The 23,165-nt window shown below is 41.6% G+C and overlaps 1 protein-coding gene across 8 annotated transcripts in view; it reads left to right on the top strand.

Moving 5' to 3' along the window:
• Positions 1–23,165, top strand: part of NALCN (sodium leak channel, non-selective) — a 196,423-nt gene that overhangs the window by 64,775 nt on the left and 108,483 nt on the right. For all 8 annotated transcript variants that reach the window (XM_081002886.1, XM_081002888.1, XM_081002887.1 and 5 more), the window contains 3 exons: positions 6,163–6,305; positions 6,448–6,552; positions 7,813–7,899. In XM_081002886.1, coding sequence (XP_080859012.1) covers positions 6,163–6,305; positions 6,448–6,552; positions 7,813–7,899 — 335 coding nt within the window. The remainder of the gene's footprint in view (positions 1–6,162; positions 6,306–6,447; positions 6,553–7,812; positions 7,900–23,165) is intronic.

Raw genomic sequence — 23,165 nt, forward strand, 5'->3', positions numbered from 1 at the left:
TAATAATAATAATAATAATAATAATAATACTGCCTTTAGTAATGTTGGATTTTGACATAACACCAAGCCATGATTTGGTCTCTGAGAAGGCATGTGAGCCCAGTACTCATTCTTTCTTGCCCTCCCTCTCCCTCTTCCCCTTGTATACCGAGATTATAAACTTTTGTTGCCTCTTTGTGGCAAGCCACAGTTCGCCATTTATCTAAATAGGCAAAATATGTTTTGTAGTTCCCTACAAACCATGATTACAGAGCTTGGTTTGTGATCCTGGTTTATAAGTGATCACAAACCAAGGTGTGGTGTAGTGGTTAAGAGCGGTAGTCTCGTAATCTGGTGAACCAGGTTCGCGTCTCCGCTCCTCCACATGCAGCTGCTGGGTGACCTTGGGCCAGTCACACTTCTCTGAAGTCTCTCAGCCCCACTCACCTCACAGAGTGTTTGTTGTGGGGGAGGAAGGGAAAGGAGAATGTCAGCCTCCTTGAGACTCCTGAAGGGGAGTGAAAGGCGAGATATCAAATCCAAACTCTTCTTCTTCTTCTTCTAGATGAAACAACAAACTTTAGGCACAAACTGGAAATTTCTAATCTTTGTTTGCCAGGGAAGGAGAGGGGATGAAACTCAGAGCTCCATTTCGTAATACAGAATCACGGCTTAAATGTTTGTTGTGGAAAATGTGTCGTGCGGATTGGTGTGTGGTAAATGTCTGTTCACTATTTTCCATCAACGCTGATGAACCCTAGTGAGTAGAAAAAAGTTGTAAAAGCACAAGATGTGAGTGAGGAATTATTAAACCAAACACTCCTGAAGATGTACATGTTTCAAAACCAATTATTTTGTATAACACATTACAAACCGTGAATAATTCCATTGTGTCCTGTTCCCCCCTAACCATCTATCCACTATTTTTCTACTCATATCGCTTCCTGAGTTAAATAGCAATCTTGCTTTAATATTGGGTGTGAAAAAACACATCCAAAGGGTATGAATATTTGTATTCTAAAGAAATCTAGCATGTGTGCACATTTGGTTTTCATTTTATACTTTTCTGTGGTGCACTTGATCTATGTCAGGATGCAGAGAAAATAATCTGACCCTCTTTCCCCCCGCAGCTAGCAAAGACCAAGTGAAATTTTCTGCTTTTATTATATTCATTTTTCTTATAGGAGGAAACCATGTTAAATCATTTGCTTCCTCATATCCTTTGAGGCTAATGTGGGTTTTATTGAGGGAATCGGGTCCCCTATTTTACCCAGGGCAGTTATTGAATGTCCTTTTCATTAAAATGGCTTTGTAGCTTTGTTTTCCTCAGGCCTGAGCACAAATTTGCAGTTGCTTTAGAATAGTTTCTCCCACAGAATATGAACCATATGAGAAATGAAAGTACCGTACATTGAAAAGACTATGCCCCCCTGTGTTGCTTGCTGCCATCTCCCAGTGCTTTTCCACACACATTGAGGAGTCAGCATGGAGTCTTTCTTAATGTGCCACTTTTATTTCTAATTAGAATGGCTTTATCAGATTTTCAGTTTTCCTTTGCAGATGGGAGGGCCGTATCAGTGCTGCCACATCAAATCTAGAAATCATTGCCAACATGTCCTCATTGCCAACATGTATGCAATGATTGCCATCATCTCCAGGGCAGTCCCGAAACTGGGATGTGTGTATTCCAGGCTGCACTCCTGGCCGAGTCACGTGACCTGCACAAGGTCATGGTCCCCAACATGAGCTTTTTTTCAGGGCTGTGGTCTTGCATGAGAGCATGGCACCCAAAAACACATGTTTGGGGAACAAAGCAAGTTTGCCACTTCAGAAAAAGTGCTTTTGTCAGGGCGAGATCACACATACAAAATGGGATGTCCTGGTTTTCCCAGGACAGTTATGGGGTTACCAGGTTGGAAAGTTTGGGTGGGTCTGTTCATTTATATGGGCAGTTAGAAAAACAAAAGCAAGCAGGCTTTTAGTTGCTAGGTATTTATTTTGATATCTTGGCCAATATGTTTTGTTTTGCTTCTTTAAAGATTTAACTTGGCGCACTGAGAGCAGATCCCTAATTTATGTCGCAGTCAGGTTTGCAGCAGATGCAGTTTTACACAGCTGTTTCAGACCTCCCAGAGGCTTATTTGGCACAGTCAATAGCTGGGGAGGAGAAGAATGATCACGCCCATTAAACCATAGCTTATATTAAACAATGGTTTATCATTGTGTGTAAACTGGGCCAAAGTATGAATGACAGACATGCATCTAAAACACTCAGGCGCACATTGGGAGGTCTTGCCTAATCAAGACTCTTAGATGTGTGTGCATATAAGCTGCAGAAAATATAAAAGTGCTCTACAGGCAACCATTGCTAACCTTTTTATTAGTTGTTACTGTTCCTTTGACACCAGCCAGTACACTTAAAAATTTACAAGCAAAGTTGTTCATGTCACAGAGGTAACCTGAAACAAGAAGTTTTCAGAACTCTCTATTATATAGTTTCTGCTGTTAAGGGAACCAGGAAGAGGTCAGCACAGAAGTTCACAAACCTGCTGAAAGTGCTCTAGAAATAGTTATATGTTTATGATTGATTTGGGGAGAGAGGGATTTAATGGTGGCCTTCGCAAGTTTCTCTGTAATATTTTTGTAATATCCGAAGGTGCTAAGGGATCTGGCGATAGAAGCAGTAGCAGTGATGAGCCCTCTCGCACCTGTTATGTACCTGAACACAACTTTCATTCCAATATTTAAAATCTATGCAGTTTGTCATCGTATGTTGCTTTAATTAAAATGTGGGAAAGCCCAAGCCTCGATTTCTCTCTCCCTTGCTCACTCTCTCTCTCGTGTGTTTGAATGTCCAAGCTTTCCAATTTTGCATTTGTTTTTCTGTAACTCTATAACAGCTGTTGAACTTCATCTGAGAGGAGAAGGAGGAGGATTGCAGGGCTCAGTAAAAATCCCTAGTGATTTCTTTGACACCATAATTAAGAGTAATTAAAACCTTGAAGCTTCAAAGTCTGCCTACATATCCAGAAATAAAACCTCCCATATTTAATTATGCTCAAACAATATGATGAGTTTGGGGGTGAGAGATTTCCATCCCTTCCCCAGGATACAGAAGTAGAACTGATGGACAGGTTGTAATAGATGGGTACCATTACAGGGATGCTTCACCTTCACAATAGATGTTTGTCATATTTTTCCCCCCTTTAGTCAGACAGCTTCCTTAAGTAGATGCAAGGACATCATGAGAATGAAAAGAAGCAAGGCCTGAGTAGGAGATATTGAAAACATAATAACTCCTGTTCTAAAATGGCAGGCACTGTTTTTCAAATGTCATCATTAAAGAAAATATTTTCCAGAATGTCGGAATACTTGCAGAGGGTTTTTGATTTGGCATTCTGACGCACAACTATTCAGCCACTTTATGGCATGCTTTTAACGCTCCACCAGTCCCAAATCACATCCTCCATCCTGAAGTAATACTTCATATCACAAATGTCAATTTGGGACCATTTATTTTAATTGCTCTCGACAGAAACATTAAGAGGCTGTTGCCACAAGAGGAAAGATTAACTTTAAGATTGCATGGGGGGGGTTGCGGCGGGGGGCGGGGAGGGGAATGTAAGCGAAAATGATGTGATTTAAAAAGAAACATGGGAGAAGAGAATGGGGGGGGGATATGATTTATAGGTTTTAAAATCCGGATGTAATTTGAAAATTACCTTTGTTGGGCTGATGGCTGAATTCCCTGTTGGCCAACGTTAACAAGGACCGCAGGCAATGGTGGGTGCAGCCAAAGAAAAAGTTGGGGTGATCAAAGTGGTCCGCTTTCACTCAGACTCTTGTGTACATACACATCCAGTAAGAAAAGCATATCGGACACACACATATACACACACACACGTGTATGTATATCACACATACATACAAATGCACGGAGATATGCAGATGGTCTCTGTTCAGTGGTGGTCAGTGCTTGGTGGTACATGCTGTTGGCCCCAACGCATGCCAGACGTTTTGTTTCTGGTGTGGACCTCCACTGAGCTGAAAGCAGAGAGAAAGAATGATACAACTGCCCCCACACCAAAGCGCCTTTCCTTTCCCCAGTGCAGCCATTGACAACAGAATGGGAGAACTTCCAAAAGAGGAAGGACTCCTCTCAACCTTTTCCTAGTGCTGGAAATGGCTTCGGATACATCATAGCAGATCAGAGTGTTTCTTCTAGTTTCTGGAGCACTCTTGATCTGTCCTCAGTGGCGGCGGCAGAGAGACAAGAGGCGCTTCATTCAGTGCTGCCAAAGAGGTGCTTAGCTTTCCATGGTGTTGACAGAGAGAGGAAAGAAGAGAAACATAAGAAAACAGTGTGTGTGTGTGTGTGTGTGTGTGTGTGTATGTATGTATATATATATATATATATGTGTGTGTGTGTGTGTGTGCATGTGTGTATATACACGTGTGTGTGTGTGTGTGTATGTGTGTGTATAAATCAGCCACTGCCAAATTGTTGGAGGCCTTGGGGAGTCATCAGTAATTGCCTTGGGGCCAGATAGGGGAGCCCACAGACCATGTTTTAGCCACTGCAATATAAGCCAGTAGAGATGTTGCTTTTTATTTAAAAAATAAACTAAATAGATCCCCTTTTTTGGCTCAATGGTACACAGGGGAGACGCATCAGGGCCTAAAATTTTGTTTTCTTTTTGATTCTGAAATGTATAGGAAAAGATGCAACATTAAATTAAATTAAGGCAATTAGATGAAATATCTAATTGATTAAATGCAGTTGAGGAAAAGGAAGGTTAGTGTTCTGACATAATACTGAACTCTATTATCTGATAGAGTAAGGAGAGTGTTTGAGACCCTTTGGGATTGCCTCTCCCACCAGTAGGAGGCAAGGGCATCTTGCAGGTTGACTCCTTATAGTAGAAGAAGCCCAGAACCTATACCAGTTCTGCCACAGTTCAGGAAGCAGGGCCTGGGTTGGTCTCTACAGAGTCCTAAACAGTTTCTCCAGTTGCAAATGTGTCCATGTGGCCAAAAAGTATGATGGACTTGAAGAATGAGTGGAGTATAATTTTGCTAAACAAATCTAAGACATATAGATTTGTGACATTTCTGTGATGATGGGATAAACTTTGTAGGATTTGTAGGATTATCTTTGCCTCTTTCACACTGTTTCTTCTTTCTCAATATTGCGTCATGCAACTCTCTTGCATCTGGGTGGGAGAGTAACTGTTCTCTTGGTAAACTGCAAAAAAAATCCACATTTCTCCATTGGTGAAATGCCCTGAATTCGGTTTTGACACAGCAGTGATATTAACACAAGCATATCCATAACTGATGTTGCATCATTGATGTAACTGGTTCTTAACAAGGACTTTTCTGGCAACTTAGCTGATAAAGTTGGACCATTAGACAAGCAAATAAAATAATGCATGTACATTATCTAATTCATTATATGTGCCTTAGTTTTGCAGTTACAGTGGTGCCCCGCAAGACGAATGCCTCGCAAGACGAAAAACTCGCTAGACGAAAGAGTTTTCCGTTTTTTGAGTCGTTCCGCAAGACGAATTTCCCTATGGGCTTGCTTCGCAAGACGAAACGTCTTGCTGGTTCTTGCGAGTTTGTTTGCTTTTTCTTAAAACCGCTAAGCCGTTAATAGCCGCTAAGCCGCTAATAGCCGCGCTTCACAAGACGAAAAAACCGCAAGACGAAGAGACTCGCGGAACGGATTAATTTCGTCTTGCGAGGCACCACTGTACTAGAAAATTCTAGCAGCTGTAAAAGAAAGTTTGTGCTGCCATTTTGGGGTAGTGGCAAACAACTGCATATGTGCCACAAAGTGTAATGATTGCTTTTACATTAATTGCATATTATTCTCAAACACACACACATAGATACCACTGACTTAGGAAGAAGGGCATATTCTGGTCATGGCTATTTATGCGCTTTGAACACACCCACACATACATGCATGTGTCTTCAGGGATCAAATGTTTTGCTTTGTAATATTGCAACGGTTGAAAGCTAATCCTAAAAATAATAGAAAACTCTTGTTGGCTCTCTTTTTTTGTGTAGATGTTTAATGGCAAGAAAGGAAAGTGAAGCAAAGGGGTGTTGACTGCTGATATTTGAAAATGCTTCCTTTAATTTGCACTGCATATGTATTTTATTTTCTATTTACAGGTACAAGCATCTTTACTGTTTACGAAGCTGCTTCTCAAGAAGGCTGGGTCTTCCTGATGTACCGAGCAATCGACAGCTTCCCCCGATGGCGCTCTTACTTCTATTTCATCACCTTAATTTTCTTCCTTGCTTGGCTTGTTAAGGTACTGTAGACCTGATCAGACACACACCTGATCAGAATATAAAGCATGTTTGAGTGGGACTCCCCCACCCACCCACCGCTTGTACCTCTGCGCTTCACTGTAAACCTTTGTTTTTAAACATATATATTAATTCTTTTTGTAGAATGTATTTATTGCTGTCATCATTGAGACATTTGCTGAAATCCGAGTGCAGTTCCAACAGATGTGGGGATCCAGGAGCAGTACGACTTCGACAGCTACGACACAGGTAGACGTTGCTAATTTTTAAAATTCACTTTGAGACGTGTGAATTCTTGCTTAGTCCTACTGTGTACTTACCAATGTATTGAAACACTTAGGTGTAGGATGCAAATGTAGCATTTGAATTCAAAGCCTGTGCGGTTCATTGCCTGTAATGAGAGAGAGGCAGTGTGGTGTAGTGGTTAAGAGCGGTAGTCTCGTAATCTGGTGAACCGGGTTCGCGTCTCCGCTCCTCCACATGCAGCTGCTGGGTGACCTTGGGCTACTCACACTTCTTTGAAGTCTCTCAGCCCCACTCACTTCACAGAGTGTTTATTGCGGCGGAGGAAGGGAAAGGAAAATGTTAGACGCTTTGAGGCTCCTTCGGGTAGTGATAAAGTGGGATAACAAATCCAAATTCTTCTATAAGCCAATCCCTGTAATTCACTAAAACAACGTTTACAATTTGCAATCCGAAGCTCTCCGGAGATAGATGTCGGTGGCAGACAAAATCCTGTTGCTTTCCTTCCTGAATCCCTTGAGGCATTGCTTTTTTGTAATTATCTGGAAGTGAAATTAAAACAGAGTTTCCACACAGCAGAACACGTAACATAGTGCAGTGTTATCTAAAAATGATCTTCACTTTGGCGAAGATTCTTCCATAACATTTACTTGCAAGAAAGTCTCATTCAATAAAGGTCCTTTTCCAGTGTTAATTAAGAGTTTCCTGTTCGCAGCTCCTGCTTAATAGTATTGCTTCCTGTTGGTTGCAGCAGGAGGACTTTTGGCAAATAAACTTTTAATTGTACCCTGAGCAGCTGCTCTTAGTTTCCCTGATGTTAGTTTCTATTCCTACAATGGTGGGAACTTTAATTATTGATTTCTTATTAATTCTTTCCTTTCATTGTTGCTATTGCAATTTCTTTCTTTTTTAAAAATAAATAAATTAAAGGGGGTAAAATAAAAATGTCAACTTTACAATATCAGTCAGTACAAAACACTGCAGCAAACCAAATAAGCCAAAAATTCAGAAGCTAGGAGGAGAGGTTTTAACCAGTCAGGAATGCCTTCCTGGGAAGGAAATTCTATAATTACAGTATGAAAGCAATGGACTCTCAGTTGCATTCCCTGCAATAGGAATAGCTTTCTTTCAAAGGAGTGCTAGTTGAAATGCAAGACTAGGCACAATAGAGTTAAAGCCCAAACATATCACTAGTTTTGTTTGTATATATGAACACGTAAATCGCTTCTGACAAGTGCTTTCTGACAAGTGTTTCCCCCCCTCCAGATGTTTCATGAAGATGCTACAGGAGGATGGCAGCTAGTAGATGTTGATGTGAATAAGCCTCAGGGCAGAGCTCCAGCATGTTTGCAGGTAGGGCATTGCTGATGATTCTTTTTTAAAAAACAAAGATACCAGTGCAACAAACCAAGTGGGAATGTTTCTTTTCAAATATAGACAGCAAGTGGGAAAATGACCACAACGGAAACTCAGAAACAGCTCTAAATTTAGTATTTACTTGCCAGATTTGTTGTACCTTTCATATGTCTGTGCGTGTTAGGTGTAATGTGAAATGAATGGCTCATGTGCACAACAGTTAGTCCAATTATACGTTCACCTTGCCTAAGCAGAATGTGCACGCAATCTGTTATGTTCTGAAGTTCTCACCCTGGGCCAGCAGGGGGATACTGTAGATAGTTCAGGTCCACATATGCAAATAAGGGATCGAAAGTGACGTTCAGTGATTGGATAGTTACAGAAAGTTGTTACAGTTACGTTGCACTGAAGCTCTATATAAGCAGGCTGGCTGAACCCTTCAGTTCAGGTCTGTTCTGATCTGTGAATAAATAAGAGCTGTTTGAAGAATTGCTGTGTTGTCTGATATGTTCACCCACAACTTAACACAATCCATTTGTGAAGAGGTAATACCTTTTGTCAAAAGAGGCTTGTGGAATGTTCACGTTTTAAAGGGTTTTGTGCGCACTCTGTGCACTTTGCATAATTTCTAACAGGTCTTAGGAAAGGAGTGTATATTTGTATATTCTCCAGATAATATGCATAGTCTCCCAGATTATATGTTTATCTTGGCAGAATTGTGCACACTGTCCAGCGGGCTCATTCTTCAATCAATAAGCATAGTATCCAAGAAATATGTCTCTGCTTATGATCAAGATGCATAATCTCCTAAGAAACATATCCTTGGCTGTTGTTCCTTCGTGGGTGGGTCCAAGCCTGAATGTAGGCCAGTCAGGAACCTTTCCAGCTAGGAACACAAATTTCCAAAGTGATGTCAGCAAATACAAATTCATATTGCAATCAATGCAGGTACATATCTGAAATACCCCAAACCTCCATTTCAAAATGGGAAAATAAAAAAATGGGTCAAATAGTAAAGCTTTATTTTCATAAAGACGTAACCAAAACTATAACAAACAACTGCAAAACTTGGGGGGGGGGGTGTTCCGGACATTTGTGGTGATGAGGACATTTCTTAAGGTACCAGTTCAAATTTGATACAGGATAATAAAATACCTGATAATTCTTGTGAATTGTTCCAGCATGCAGCTGTAAATGTATTACTGAGCATATAGGGAAAAAATTACTCAGTGTAGACCCACTGAAATTAATGGAGCTAACTTCATCTTTATCCATTTCAGTTGGTCTGCTCTCAGTAAAACCTATCTGAATACCGCCCAGTTTTGGAAATACTGTACTCAATAAAACCTTATTCTTAAAGCAGGGGTAGGAAACAGCATGAGAGCATCTGTGGCATGGAGATTAAGAATTCTAGAGAGCTTCTTTGCCTCCTGGGTAAGATATGTCCTCCTCTTCAGATTGTTCCTGCCTACAATGCTCCAAATTCCAACCAACCATATTTTTAATTTTTCCCTAATGCCCTTAATATAGCATCATTCTGGGAAATGGTGATAACTTAAAAGGGTAGACCCCACTAGAATTAAAATGATGGATCCCCAAGGGCATGATTCTGTGCAGTAGGTATCACGGTAAATTAAAATGGTGGCTGCTTAACACTACCACTTGCATCCATAAGATCAGAGCAGTAGCTGAAAATTACCATCAGCATAGCAGTGGGCATTCCTGTTGTGTTGTAGACTCAGTAGTTGCCAGTGGATAAGACATGGTGATACCAGGCCTGTGCGGTGCGTTACAGCGAGCAGGGAAAGGAAGGAACATTGCACCTGTGTCAGCTGCAATTTCCTTTCTATCAAGGACTGTGTGGTTACGAGATTTCTGGGTGTCCCTAGAGCACCTGCAGGTTAGATGCACATTATAACGGCCTCAAATTGCCTCAGATGTGTGCTAGAAAACTGTCAGAGACAAGGCCGAAGTCTTAACTAATGCACGCTGACAATGTTTTTCTAGTGTTTGCTTTTGCATGATTTCTTTGCTCAAGCCATATACAAACACAAATTAGAGAGAAACAGTGCGTACGTGCAGGAAACTTTGCTTACAGAAGCGAATGCATTCACAGCCTGACAAAGCGGGTTCTGCTTTTATTTGCATGGTAGGAAATAATGGTCACTGATGAAGCAGGGGCACCTCAAAGCACAAACCCAGCAGGATTACAGTATTCTAATAACCTGCTACGTGTTTTCTTGGAAATAGCCTTGATAATCATTGGTTCAGCTTTTGTTCTACAGGTGGTAGCCAAGGTAATACAGTACCGGTGGGGAGGGGGTGGGTGGGCAAGAAGGGGGAATGAAATTGCACGAAAGTGAAAAAGCAGCTTGGAGATTTGGCCTGAGAGCTCTTCAATAAGTTATTTATGTGTTTGTTTAAAAGCATCAGTAAGCCACATAATATTTTTAAACTCTCTAAGCAATGTACAATATCAAAGCAAACCGTACCATTACAACAAAAATACAACCAGAAACCAATAAAACACCAGTGTTAAAGCACGTAAAGACAAATAAAAGCAAATAAAACAGGAATTGGGGGGGGGGGGTCAAATAAATAAAGCAGGGTCCAATCTTATGGGTCAGAAAAAGCCTGTGCAAAAGGTTAGCCTTTACAGGACATCCGAAGCAACTGATGGTTGCTGCTTCACACTTGACAGGGGCCTAGGCATTCCATAATACAAGGGCAATAGCAGATAATTCCAATGTTTGTGTCTCTGCTCTGTTGGAGGTAGGACCCTATATATACTAATGGGTGGTTTCATGAACTTTAACTTTCTCGCGGGCCAAATCTTCACATTTCTCCCCCACCCCACCCCAAACTGTTTTAAATCTAGAGGAGTTTGTGGAGCAGACTGGGAATTTTGCACATGCAACTATTGAGAGGAAATGTCTTAGGGGAGGGGGGCATCCTGTGTGCTAGTGAGGGTGGACACTTTCTTTCTGTCCCTCAGAGTCATGTCTCTGTTAAAACAGTCCCCAACATAACCCTAGCATGTCTGAGAAAGCTGCTTGTGAGTCGCTTTGAGACTGAGTAAAACCTGCCCCTCACTAGTCGCGAGAGCCATCAGAGGCAGGAAGCAGACTTTGCCCCTACCCACATCCCTTGGCTCTCTTCTGTATACATGAGTGGCTGACACTGACTTCTGAAGAACAATTGGGTCAAACCTGCGCTGCACATAGGAGCTGGGACTCCCTTTCTTATGTCTCACCCTCCAGGGGCCCTTCCACAACTCAGGCCCTCTATCCACATGCATCTATCCATCATAACGAGGCAGCTTTATTTAGTTAATTAAAACGATCATTTGTTTTCCCTGAAAACTTCAGTCAGCTGCACAAATATATTTCATGTTTCATTCTAAAGATGGGTCTTTTTCCTTAGAATGCATCATGGAAAATGTGATTGCAGGTAATTAATATTTTCAGGGCGGGTCGCTAGCTGTCGCTGAATCTGACTATATTCCTAAGACTACAGTGGTACCTCGGGTTAAGTACTTAATTCGTTCCAGAGGTCCGTTCTTAACCTGAAACTGTTCTTAACCTGAAGCACCACTTTAGCTAATGGGGCCTCCTGTTGCTGCTGCGCCGCCGGAGCACAATTTCTGTTCTCATCCTGAAACAAAGTTCTTAACCCAATGTACTATTTCTGGGTTAGTGGAGTCTGTAACCTGAAGCGTATGTAACCCGAGGTACCACTGTATGTTCTTGTTGCCTATGGCATCCAGGAGGTTTGCGAGTGTGCAAGCTAATTCTTATTAATTATGTGCTTTCTTCCTATTGGGAACTTGCCTGGATAAGTTATTTGCTCTTGCTATTGTCTCTGGTATAGCGTATTTTAACTTCTGGTTTCTTCCTGCGTACCATAAATTGCTCCTGCTGTTACACTGTGTGCAGTTCTCTGTCTCATGGAAACAGTTAGCCTAAGTGCCAGGTTTCAGAGGCTTTCTTTCCCAACTCTGCAGGAAATAGCACATTCTTTTAATCCTGTGCGAAAGGCATGCTTTCTGTTTCATTGTTTCTACTCTTGTTAAGAGTCCAAAATAACAGGGGGGTATTCATTATTACTTTTCTCCCCCCCCCCTTTTTTTTGTTTCTTTTGCTGAATATACATTCTTTTTTTATAACATGTGTAGAATATGCATGGCATGATAAAGACATGGAGAAAGGCATCGAGCAGCCTTTCCAGGGAGTTTTGTATCAGTCTTGTAACGGCTAGTAATTTTACTTATCACCTGGATTAGTGCCAGTGTCTGCATGTCTTCCTTGCCCAGTCATTTATCTCCAGAAATGCCATATGAATTACAATGGGAATGAATAGTCTTGAACTGAATTTTGGGGTTAAAGGGTTTGTAGGAGAGTTATGTTCATCGTTTTCGGCTCTTTGTGTGTTGATTTGTGAAATGTGGTGGCACCTAAGTGCTTAAATCATTTTGAAATGACTTGGTTTATTTATAGCTCGAGTATTTTAGGGTAAAGGTGAAATTTGGGCAGAGCCTAAATTTCCACGAATTTCACGTTTTGCATCAAAACTTGTCGTTTGACAACAACAAAAATTGGCAGGGTACTCATTAAAAAAAAACCTCATGCTTTTCATAATGAAAGTAACATAGCAGTAGAGAAGATGTTGTGATTTTGACTGACTGAATTACAGTGTGTACACTTTGCACATATGACAAGGAATACTATGTTGAGGTAAAAAGTTGCAGTATGCTAGCATAGGATTCCAGAAGCTGGGCAGCACAACATGCTCAGCACAGCTGGAAAAGATTCAGCTACGTTGTGATAGACTGAAGGAGTGAGAGGTGAGTCCTCAGTTTGAGGAGAGAGTGTAAGGACCAGATAACATTCTATTTTCTTCAGAATTCTATTATGGCAGAAGTAGAGGGGAGACTGAAATTACTCTTCCCCTTTCACAACAAATAACAGTTCTGAAATTCATTGGGCTTGCTCTGATTCCAATCTTTTTCACCTGTGCTATGTCTGTGCCACTATATAGTTAGATTAAGCTGATGTTCAGAAGTAATGGGCTCTGTAAGACAGAATCTACCAACTTGTTTATTGGTGTTTTTTTATGGAATTTTTCCAGAGAGGTAACATGGGGCCAACTTGCTTCATTTTTATTGTGTTCCAGAAACTTCCAATATACCTTAACAGTTCCCCTGGCAATCTCTGCCCACTAATATAAAATGATTTCACCCAGGGCCTGGATAAATAAATAAAAATACACATTGTCTGAAGTTCAACAGACCCCATTCCACCTGAAGATTGCAGACTATTCTATGAATCTGTGCAAATAAAATGAAAGCAGTACATAACACAAACCTAAAAATAATAAACAGGGAGTTTCTTTCAAATCACCTGTGTAGTCCTTTGAAAACAATAGCTTTCACCTAATGATAGAGAAGAGGAAATGCTAACTAGCCAACTATCATTATCTCCATACTGTGCTTATTTATTGTGTTTGGATCAAACTATGTTTGCCATTTCTTACACATCAGAATAGTGTTCCATGATTTATTGGGGGGGGGGGGCGGCTACAAAATTCCTAGCATGCGAAAGGAAGGTTGATTTTCTCCATACAAAGACGAAGCAACTCTCAGTTTCTCATGTTTCCTGAACTAGAGTACAATCAGATCTTAAATACTCTAGTTGTACAATTTAACATCTATAATTGCTTTTCAAACTGCATTCTAGGGATCTCTCTAGCTCTCCCATGGACAGCATGAACACCAGAGAGCTAGGGTTTGACCTCACTTCCTTCCAACATCTCTCACTCAGCACCAAGAGACCTCTGTAGAGAGGTGCCTGGTATCCTGAACATGCAGGGTTCTCCACTTATAGGCTCAGCTCTGCAAAATGCCTCCCCTACATGTGAATGGTGGTTGGCCTATCTGCTTCCCTTGATTCTTAATCATGTAAGTGGGGTAATGCCCAAACAGGGCATGCATAGTTGGGAAAGAATAGCCTTCAGGCCTGTCAGAGATCCTGTAATTCCACCCAAACAGTTCAAAATATGATGTAAGTTCATACATGAAAGGAAAGGGGCACAGCTGGGCTCTAGAATTATATACGGGGTTGCCTATGGTAGTGGTTTTGGAATAGCTAGACTGGTGACTGGGAGTGGCCACCGAGACCACAAAACACTAGCCCTGAAAGCCATACATTGGCTCCCAGTACGTTTCCGAGCACAATTCAAAGTGTTGGTGCTGACCTTTAAAGCCCTAAATGGCCTCGGCCCAGTATACCTGAAGGAGCATCTCCACCCCCATTGTTCAGCCCAGACACTGAGGTCCAAGGGTCTTCTGGTGGTTCCCTCACTGTGAGAAGTGAGATTACAGGGAACCAGACAGAGGGCCTTCTCGGTAGGGGTGCCCACCCTGTGGAAAGCCCTCCCATCAGATGTCAAGGAAATAAACAACTACAGTCATACCTCGGAAGTCGAACAGAATCCGTTCCAGAAGTCCATTCGACTTCCAAAACATTTGGAAACCAAGGCACGGCTTCCGGTTGGTTTCTGATTGTGCAGGCGTGCTGGAAATGATAGTGGAAGCTGCACCAGATGTTCAGCTTCCCCCCAAAAAATTTGAAAACCAGAACACCTGCTTCCAGTTTTCGACTCCAAAGGCGTTTGGGAGTCGAGGTACGACTATACAGTGGTGCCTCGCAAGACAAAATTAATTCGTTCCGCGAGTTTTGTCGTCTTGCGATTTTTTTCGTCTTGCGAAGCACGGTGTCGGGAAAGTTTTGGAAAAGCTTCAAAAATCACCAAAGTCTTTAAAAACCTCAAAAAAGGCTACCACACCGCGTTCTATGAGTTGCTCCTCGAAATCAAGTCGCAACTGTATTAACGGTGTTAAGAAAAAGGAAACAAACTTGCAAGACGTTTCCGTCTTGCGAAGCAAGCCCATAGGGAAAATCGTCTTGCGAAGCAGCTCAAAAAACAAAAAACCCTTTCGTCTAGCGAGTTTTTTGTCTTGCGAGGCATTCGTCTTGCAAGGTACCACTGTAGCTGACTTTTAGAAGACATATGAAGGCAACCCTGTTTAGGGAAGTTTGAAATGTTTGATGTTTTATCGTGTTTTTAATATTCTGTTGGAAACGACCCAGAGATGGGTGGGGTATAAATAAATTATTCTATTCTATTCTATTCTATTCTATTCTATTCTATTAATAACATCTTCATTCTTATCATAACACTGTCCATTCAAAATGCCTGATGTCTCTGATCCATAAACAAAACAGAAAAGCATAGGTGGAAATGGAACTCTCTTTTGTACTTTCATCTGCTATTTTATGCAATAGGCCTCCAGTGGTGCAACGGGTCTGTGCGTCTGACTGTTAACCAGAAGGCTGGTAGTTCAAGCCCACCCAGGGACTGCTATGGGCAGAATTCCTGCATTGGAAGGGGTTGGACTAACATGACCCTGGGGGTCCCTTCCAACACTACAATTCTTTGTTTTTATTATTTTTGGCTTCCTTAATCTGGCCTTGCAAACTGAAGGGAATGAAAGCTTTTGCTTTCTGGGAATTATGATGTGTGCTTTTGACTGTGCATTGGTATTGCCTCACTGTTCTGTAACTTACATAGTTTAACCACCTTTCATCCCTCTCTCTCTCCCCTCCCCACCTTGGGTTGTGCTATATGGTTGTGGCTGTGGGAAGAGGTTACTGCCCTTGCCAACTCCTAGGGTTGAGAAGAATCAGTGCTCTTATAATTTTGCATCGGGAGAATTCAACTTAAATAATCAAGTAATGAGGAGCTGAGGAAACTTAAAAGAGATTTTCCAAGGCCATATGGCAAGTCTTGTAGAAAAGATACTAAAGAGCATCAAGAATTAGCTCCTGTTTTCCTTGGGGTTCCATCCGACTCTGAATTCTGTGTTTTTACAGCACTAACAGGCTGATGTTTACAACCTCTGGGCATATTTTTATCGTGGCCTTTAGTTGCTAATTATGTTCTAAGCTGCGTAATTGGTTCTTTAGCCCCAGTTTGAGCAGTTTTGCACTATGGTGAACTGTTGTGTCTTTTCCTTGACTTTTAACAGTCTTTTCATATAATACTGTCCAAAATTATTTGGTTGTTTTAAACAGTGTTAAACTGAATTGTATTGTGTAACTTGTGAATTGCCTTGGGAAGAATGGGGTTTTCCATTGAAATGTATACAAATTTGTTAAATGATTGATTGATTGATTGATTGATTGGATGGATGGAGCAATCAATAAATGATACTGGGATGCTGGCATCACAGTCCTATACATAATCAGAAATAAGGCTCATTTAAGTATCACCATAGCTCTCTCCCTTTTTAAAGAAAGTATCAGCAACTTCCCAATTTTACTCTGTGCCTCCTCGGCTTTCCATTTCATCCAAATCTGTCATCAGTTGTGTCTCACTGAGGCGATCATTTTAGTCAGCAGTGTGCTTTGATTGCTATAATTGTGCTACAGAGAGAGAGAGTGAAACCTACATTTCAATTTAGATGCCTGTTTGATGGGGTTTGAAATAGTGGACCTAGTTAACCCCACAGATCAAGCTTTGTAGAAGAAATTAAAATTATACATTAATTTTAATAGTTCTATTGAATACTCCTATGGCCCATGACATCAGTTTAGCTGAAAAGATAGCTTGCAAATGACTGCCAGCAGAACCAGTGAATTAATCCACCAGTGAAAAGAATTCTAAAACTAAGAATGCACATTCTGATTGGTACACCTCATTGTTACAGCATCTTGGTTTCCTACAGAACTGCAATCATGCTCAGTGTTCAGGTTCCTGAGAAACTCAGTTTTCTAAAGAGTATGGAATCAAAGAGTGGTATGAAACAGGGCTGTATTCTTTCTCTTTGGCATATTGTTCTCCTTGTTGCTCTCTTAGACCTTGAGCTCTACTGAAGACGGTATGTACTTTAATTCAAGGAGAGATAGGAGGTCTGTTCAACCTGGCATCTCTGCGCCAATAACAAAGTGTGGCGGGTCCTTATCTGAGAGATATTGTTTGCAGGTGATGCAGCCTTTACAGTCCTGCATCACCGAGGAAGCTCCACAGAGTCTCATCAACCATTTTGCCCAAGCCTGCAGGGAATTCAGTCTTACTATCAGCCTGACAAAGACCAACATCCTGGGTCAGGACATCATCAGCACTCCACACATCAGCATTGGTGACCACCCTCTTGAGGTGGTAGATGCTTTTGTCTACCTGGGATCTGCCATAACCTCCAACCTCTCCATCAACACTGAGCTGGACAAGCATATGGGCAAGGCAGATGAAGGTCTACAAGGCTTCCCTGCTGAGCACACTGCTTTATGGAAGTGAGTCGTGGATAACTTACAACTGTCAGGAGCAATGCCTCAAAGCCTCCCACATGTGCTGCATCAGGAAGATTTTAGGCATCACATGGCAGGACAGAATCTCAAACAAAGGTGTGCTCTCCCAAGCCCATATTCTTTCTCCTGTCTCAGCAGCATCTATGGCTTGGTCATGTCCACAGAATGGAAGGTAGAAGGGTCCCTGAGGACATGTGGTACGGGGAGCTGGCTTCAGGCACCAGGTCCATCAGCAGACCAACTATGCATTGCAAAGATGTCTGCAAACGTGGCATGAAGATCAGTGCATTGCTTGGAGACAGTCACATTGTGCATCCATAGCAGTGAGCAGAGGGCGAAAGACCGCCGGGAAGAGCAGAGAGAGAAGAAATGCCATGGTGCATCTGTAGCAGCGCAACCGAACACCTTCATCTGCCCCAGCTGTTGCAAAGCATGTCTCTCTCATATCAGTCTCTACAGCACAGCAGGTGCTGTAACCTTCCAACAGTTTGACCTCACCCTCAAAGGCACACTGCTCCGTCGTCTGTCGGGTCAGACAGATGTCAACCACGGGTGGAATTCTGTTTTGTGCTGTTATGAACTTTGAGTTAGCACAAGCATTGCAGTTTGTCAGATGGAACAATCTCCCGTTATCCCGCTGGGCTGTTCCGGGAGTTCTCCAGATCCCCCAGAGCCAATTTCAGGAGTGCAGTGGGATGGGCAGGGTGGAAACCCCATTGTGTAAGTGGAGGTCCTTGCCCAGGGCTTCTGCTGATGGGATCTGTTGGGCAAATCTCGCCCCATGTTTCCAGTCCTCACAATTATGGGAAACAGTTTAAGAAGTTGAAGCTGCACCACAGGGAAAACGAAGCAGGTGCTCTTCCATTGAGCTTCAGCCCTTCCCAAAGCAGTTTGTCCCAAAGCAATTCCTCCAATGGCCCAGCACAACTTGGCAGACCAGGGGAGGACCATGGCAGGCTGAATGTGGTTTGCAAAAGCCTCATTGTGCAGGTGCACCAATGAGAGTAGAAGGTCAGTTCCACCAGTGCTTCACAGCTCTGATGTCACTGCCCCCACACCACCTCAATAAGCAGCACTGATATCTCTGTAGGGAGGGTGCTGGCTGCAACTGAGATGGAAGATCCAGGCCAGTCAACTCCCTTGTGTGCTACTTTTCTGCTTGCAGGGTTTTTTAAACATAACAATGATGATGATGATGATGATGATGATGATGATGATGCAGGGATTTGGTCAAAAATACTATGTTTCCCCTACCTGCAGACTGAAGTCCTGTGAAGTCCATTCTACCACTGTGGATCACCACCACCCTATTCCCCCAGTCTACCTGAGGCCACCCATCAAATGTACAGCAGTCAAGTATAGAGGCTTAAGTGTAAGGTGCACATTGTAGACATAATCATACATTCTGAAATTATTTAATACATAGTTCTCCTAATAGATGTGTAATTTATGTCTTCATAGCTTTTTGAGAATTGGGAGTATAGTTGTTCCACCACCACTACCCCAGCAAAGTAGGAAATCCTTCAATTTTCTGCAGCTGTATAAAACTGTGTTTGATTACTTTGTGTATATAAACTGTGTTCAGCATTATAAAGTAAAACTGCCAGATTTGGGGAATCATTATGCATCCTCCTTCAGCATTCCCCCCCTTCCCCATCTACATATCTCCTTTCTGCTTTATTTATTTTTTTCCCCAGTAGAGGAGGTAGCAAAATTGCCTTGATTTCTTTGAAATGACATTCTTTTAAATGTGGGCTTGTTTTTATTTCAGTACAATACTAAGAATTTTCTATAGAAAAGAGATGTGAGTATTCGAAATGACACCATAGCAACAAGGCTCAGATTACATTCCAGAGTTGCGTTTTGACATTAAAGTGGTGGTTGTGGGGTGATGGGCTGAGATTTTTAATTGGGGGAAATTCAGATCATTTCCCCAAGAGAATCCAAGGCTTTGAAAAATGCACACACACCCTCATTCTACCAGAGTAGATTGTATTAAGGGGGGGAGGGGCGGAATATGGGCTGACGTTTTTATAGTAGACCTAATGTCACAAAAAAACTGGGTATCTATCCCAAACTTGTCCCTCCTTAGTGTCAGAACTCACTCAGTTTCAGATGAGTGAGGCCTGTAAAGGGAGAGGGAAATGTCGTCCTTATAAACCCAGTATTCCCCAACCTGTTGTTGTTCAACTATCGTTTGACTACAGCTCCCATCTAGGGATATATCAACAATGCCTCACTCTTCCGACATTCATTTGCACTTTCATGAACTATTTTATGTTCCACTGCAGTAGGGAGTTTTTTGTTGTTATTTTTTACAAGTCTTTCTCTGTTTGATTTCCCAATGATGCAGGAATATATGAAATTTTTTTTACATGTGTCTCATAGCACACTATAAAGACACATACCTCAGCCACCAATTTGTTGTTTAGTCGTTTAGTCGTGTCCGACTCTTCGTGACCCCATGGACCAGAGCACGCCAGGCACTCCTGTCTTCCACTGCCTCCCGCAGTTTGGTCAAACTCATGCTGGTAGCTTCGAGAACACTGTCCAACCATCTTGTCCTCTGTCGTCCCCTTCTCCTTGTGTCCTCATGGAACAGGGTTTTGTAGCAGCAGCAGCTCCCCCCCCCCCAAAAAAAAAGAAAAACCTCTCTGAGTCTGTTTCATATCACTATATCATGCAGTATGCCCCAAAATTCTCCCAAGAGATCTTTCTGATTCTTTCGGGAATTTGCAATTAACAATTTTCACATCGCAAATGTAGAACAGAGCTGTCTGAAGAGCTTTACTTTGTGGCCTGAAAAGTATGTTTGATGCTGATATTATTATTATTTTTTACCCCAAAAAAATCCTTTGAAGTTAGCTTCAATAGAAACATTTACCAGAAAGGAGAAAAAAAATCTTAAGTATGATCCCAGCGCAGTGACTTTAATTATTTTGATAAAGTAGCTGATTTTAGTCTCGTTGACCTCAGTGGAATTAAAATGACTGAAATCAAAGAACTTTGACATTAACTAGGCTGTGGATTATGTTTGCTAATTTCACTATTTTATTAAAATAAGTATAATTAAAATTTCATTATAAGACTTTTCTCTCTGGTCATTCAGTGCTCTGTATAGTAAATGTTCAAATTAAACTTTAAAATGTAATTACAGGCAAATGGTATGGCATATTCATTTAACCATAGCTAAGAGGTCTGGATCAGGTTTTAGAATCCTCTTTTTTAAAATAAAAAAAAGCAAACATGGGGAACCTGTGGCCTTCTAGATGTTGTTGAACTCCAACTCCCATCAGCTCCAGCCAGCATGGTCAGGGATAGCGAGAGTTATAGTCCAACAACATTTAGCTTAAAATATGGAAGTGAAAGCTGGACCATAAAGAAGGCTGATCGCCGAAGAATTGATGCTTTTGAATTATGGTGCTGGAGGAGACTCTTGAGAGTCCCATGGACTGCAAGAAGATCAAACCTATCTATTCTAAAGGAAATCAGCCCTGAGTGCTCACTGGAAGGACAGATCGTGAAGCTGAGGCTCCAGTACTTTGGCCACCTCATGAGAAGAGAAGACTCCCTGGAAAAGACCCTATGTTGGGAAAGATGGAGGGCACAAGGAGAAGGGGATGACAGAGGACGAGATGGTTGGATAGTGTTCTCAAAGCTACCAGCATGAGTTTGACCAAACTGTGGCAGGCAGTGGAAGACAGGAGTGCCTGGCGTGCTCTAATCCATGGGGTCACAAAGTGTCGGACACAACTAAATGACTAAACAACAACAAACAAATAATATGATCTGATTAGAATGTTTCACCGAGCATCATCATTTTCAAACAGTGCTCTTGAAGCTGGGTTACAGATCAAAATTAGCCCAATAAACCTTATTAGAGGGAATAATTTTGCCACAGTCCTGAATTATTCCTGCACTCCAGCATTTATATAAAGTTCCTGTTTTTGTACAGGAAATTGATGGAACAGCCTTTGCTTACCTTCATGTAATACTGGAGCTCCTGGAACTAAAAAAAAGGGGGGGGGATTAAAATTTGTCTTGAATTAGACCAAGCAAGACAAACTAAACTTTATATACAGTGGTACCTCGGGTTACATACGCTTCAGGTTACATACGCTTCAGGTTACACACTCCGCTAACCCAGAAATAGTGCTTCAGGTTAAGAAGTTTGCTTCAGGATAAGAACAGAAATCGGGCTCTGGCGGTGCAGCGGCAGCAGGAGGCCCTATTAGCTAAAGTGGTGCTTCAGGTTAAGAACAGTTTCAGGTTCAGAATGGACCTCCGGAACGAATTAAGTACTTAACCTGAGATACCACTGTAATAATATATCTATGACAGAGAAAGGAAATGCATATACACAGAGTGGGGGATATCTAATATTTAATATGATAAACTTGATTGAGATTTTTAATGGATGTAAGTTTATTTGCAAATAAATAAATAAGAGAGGCATGTGTATTATAGGCCAATAATGAGGCAGGCAGTTGTGCAAGGTACTTATCTCCAGCCATATGACATGGAAAAGTACAGCCCCAAACCCATTTTAGGGTTCTGCCCATTCTACTTCCCTGTGCCACTGAGTATAGGCAACTGAGCCTCAGCAAAGTGCAAGTATTATCTGGGAGCCAGATATTATGCTGTAGTGTACTGCCCATTTCCTTCTTCCTGGTTTGTTCTGAAGCTTGTGTACATCCTTCTCAGTTTATATGTAACAGGCAACTTTAGTACATAGGTGCTGGGCCCCTGGGCTCACTGGGTGCCTGAGCACCCACAAAATTCCCCATGAAGGGGTCAGGCACCCACAAATTTCAGCACCAGGGCCATGCACGCTGCATGGCACCCACTGGCCAGGGCACCCACTGTCGTGGTGCCAAGCTGGCACTCCTGCTTTGGTAAATATACCCATGTGGGCCACAGATGGGCAGAGCTCGCAAGTTGAATTATGATGCACATCTCAGGTTAATAAACCAAGATATATTACATCCAGATCAGAACATTGAGGTTGCTAATCTTTCAGCTAAGCACTCATTTGATTACACCATCACACAACCAGCTTAATTTTCAGCCCACATTTACGTGTATGTGAATCATTACTCTCAACATACATACGGACCGCAGATATAGTTTGACAATGTTTCCTTATTTACTTTATGTAGTTTTTTCCTACCAGAACATTGCTGAGAGCTGAAATACCAATTTATTAGAAGTTTGTAGATGAAACCAATTGAATTCCAGTTTTGCACATATCCTAACTTTGTGGCCTAGGGAACATCATATAATGCTAACACAAATCACAAGCTGTATATGGTCCTGCAGGGCTCCATGATGTGGCAATACTGACATCATAAAATCTGAGAATAGGTGAGCAGTGTCTTAGGAGAAGGACCATCACAACCACAGCGTCCATAGACTGTGTATTCGGGCTCCATAATCTTTTTAAAATGACAACTCTTATTTTGGGTCAGATCGATAGCCCAACCTGCTTAGCCAAGACAACATTACGCAAAGGGATGTCTGCTACTGTGATAGAAAAAATACTAAATTAAGAGCACAATTTACTAGGTGTGTTTGCTTAGAAGTAAGTTGCGTTAACCCTTCTTCCTGGAACATAGTTATAGGATTGTGGCTTAAAGGTATTTTCTGGAAAATTTATGATAATATTTAAAATAAAATAAATTTGCTGTCTGGGAAGAGTTACATCTATAAAAAAATTAAAATCATGTAATGTTCTTAAAAGAGAGAGAGAGGTAAAACTGCAATATTGTGAATTTGGATCCTGACATTTTACATTGATTGTACAATTTACTGTCTAGTACAATCGATTTTGCAATGTGCTCTATCATTTTTATTTATAAGGAGTCACTTCTTATCTCAGTGGTGGATGAGATTTTGTTC

Source organism: Podarcis pityusensis (assembly GCF_964106645.2).
Source record: "Podarcis pityusensis genome assembly, chromosome: 4".
Taxonomy (NCBI): Eukaryota; Metazoa; Chordata; class Lepidosauria; order Squamata; family Lacertidae; genus Podarcis; species Podarcis pityusensis.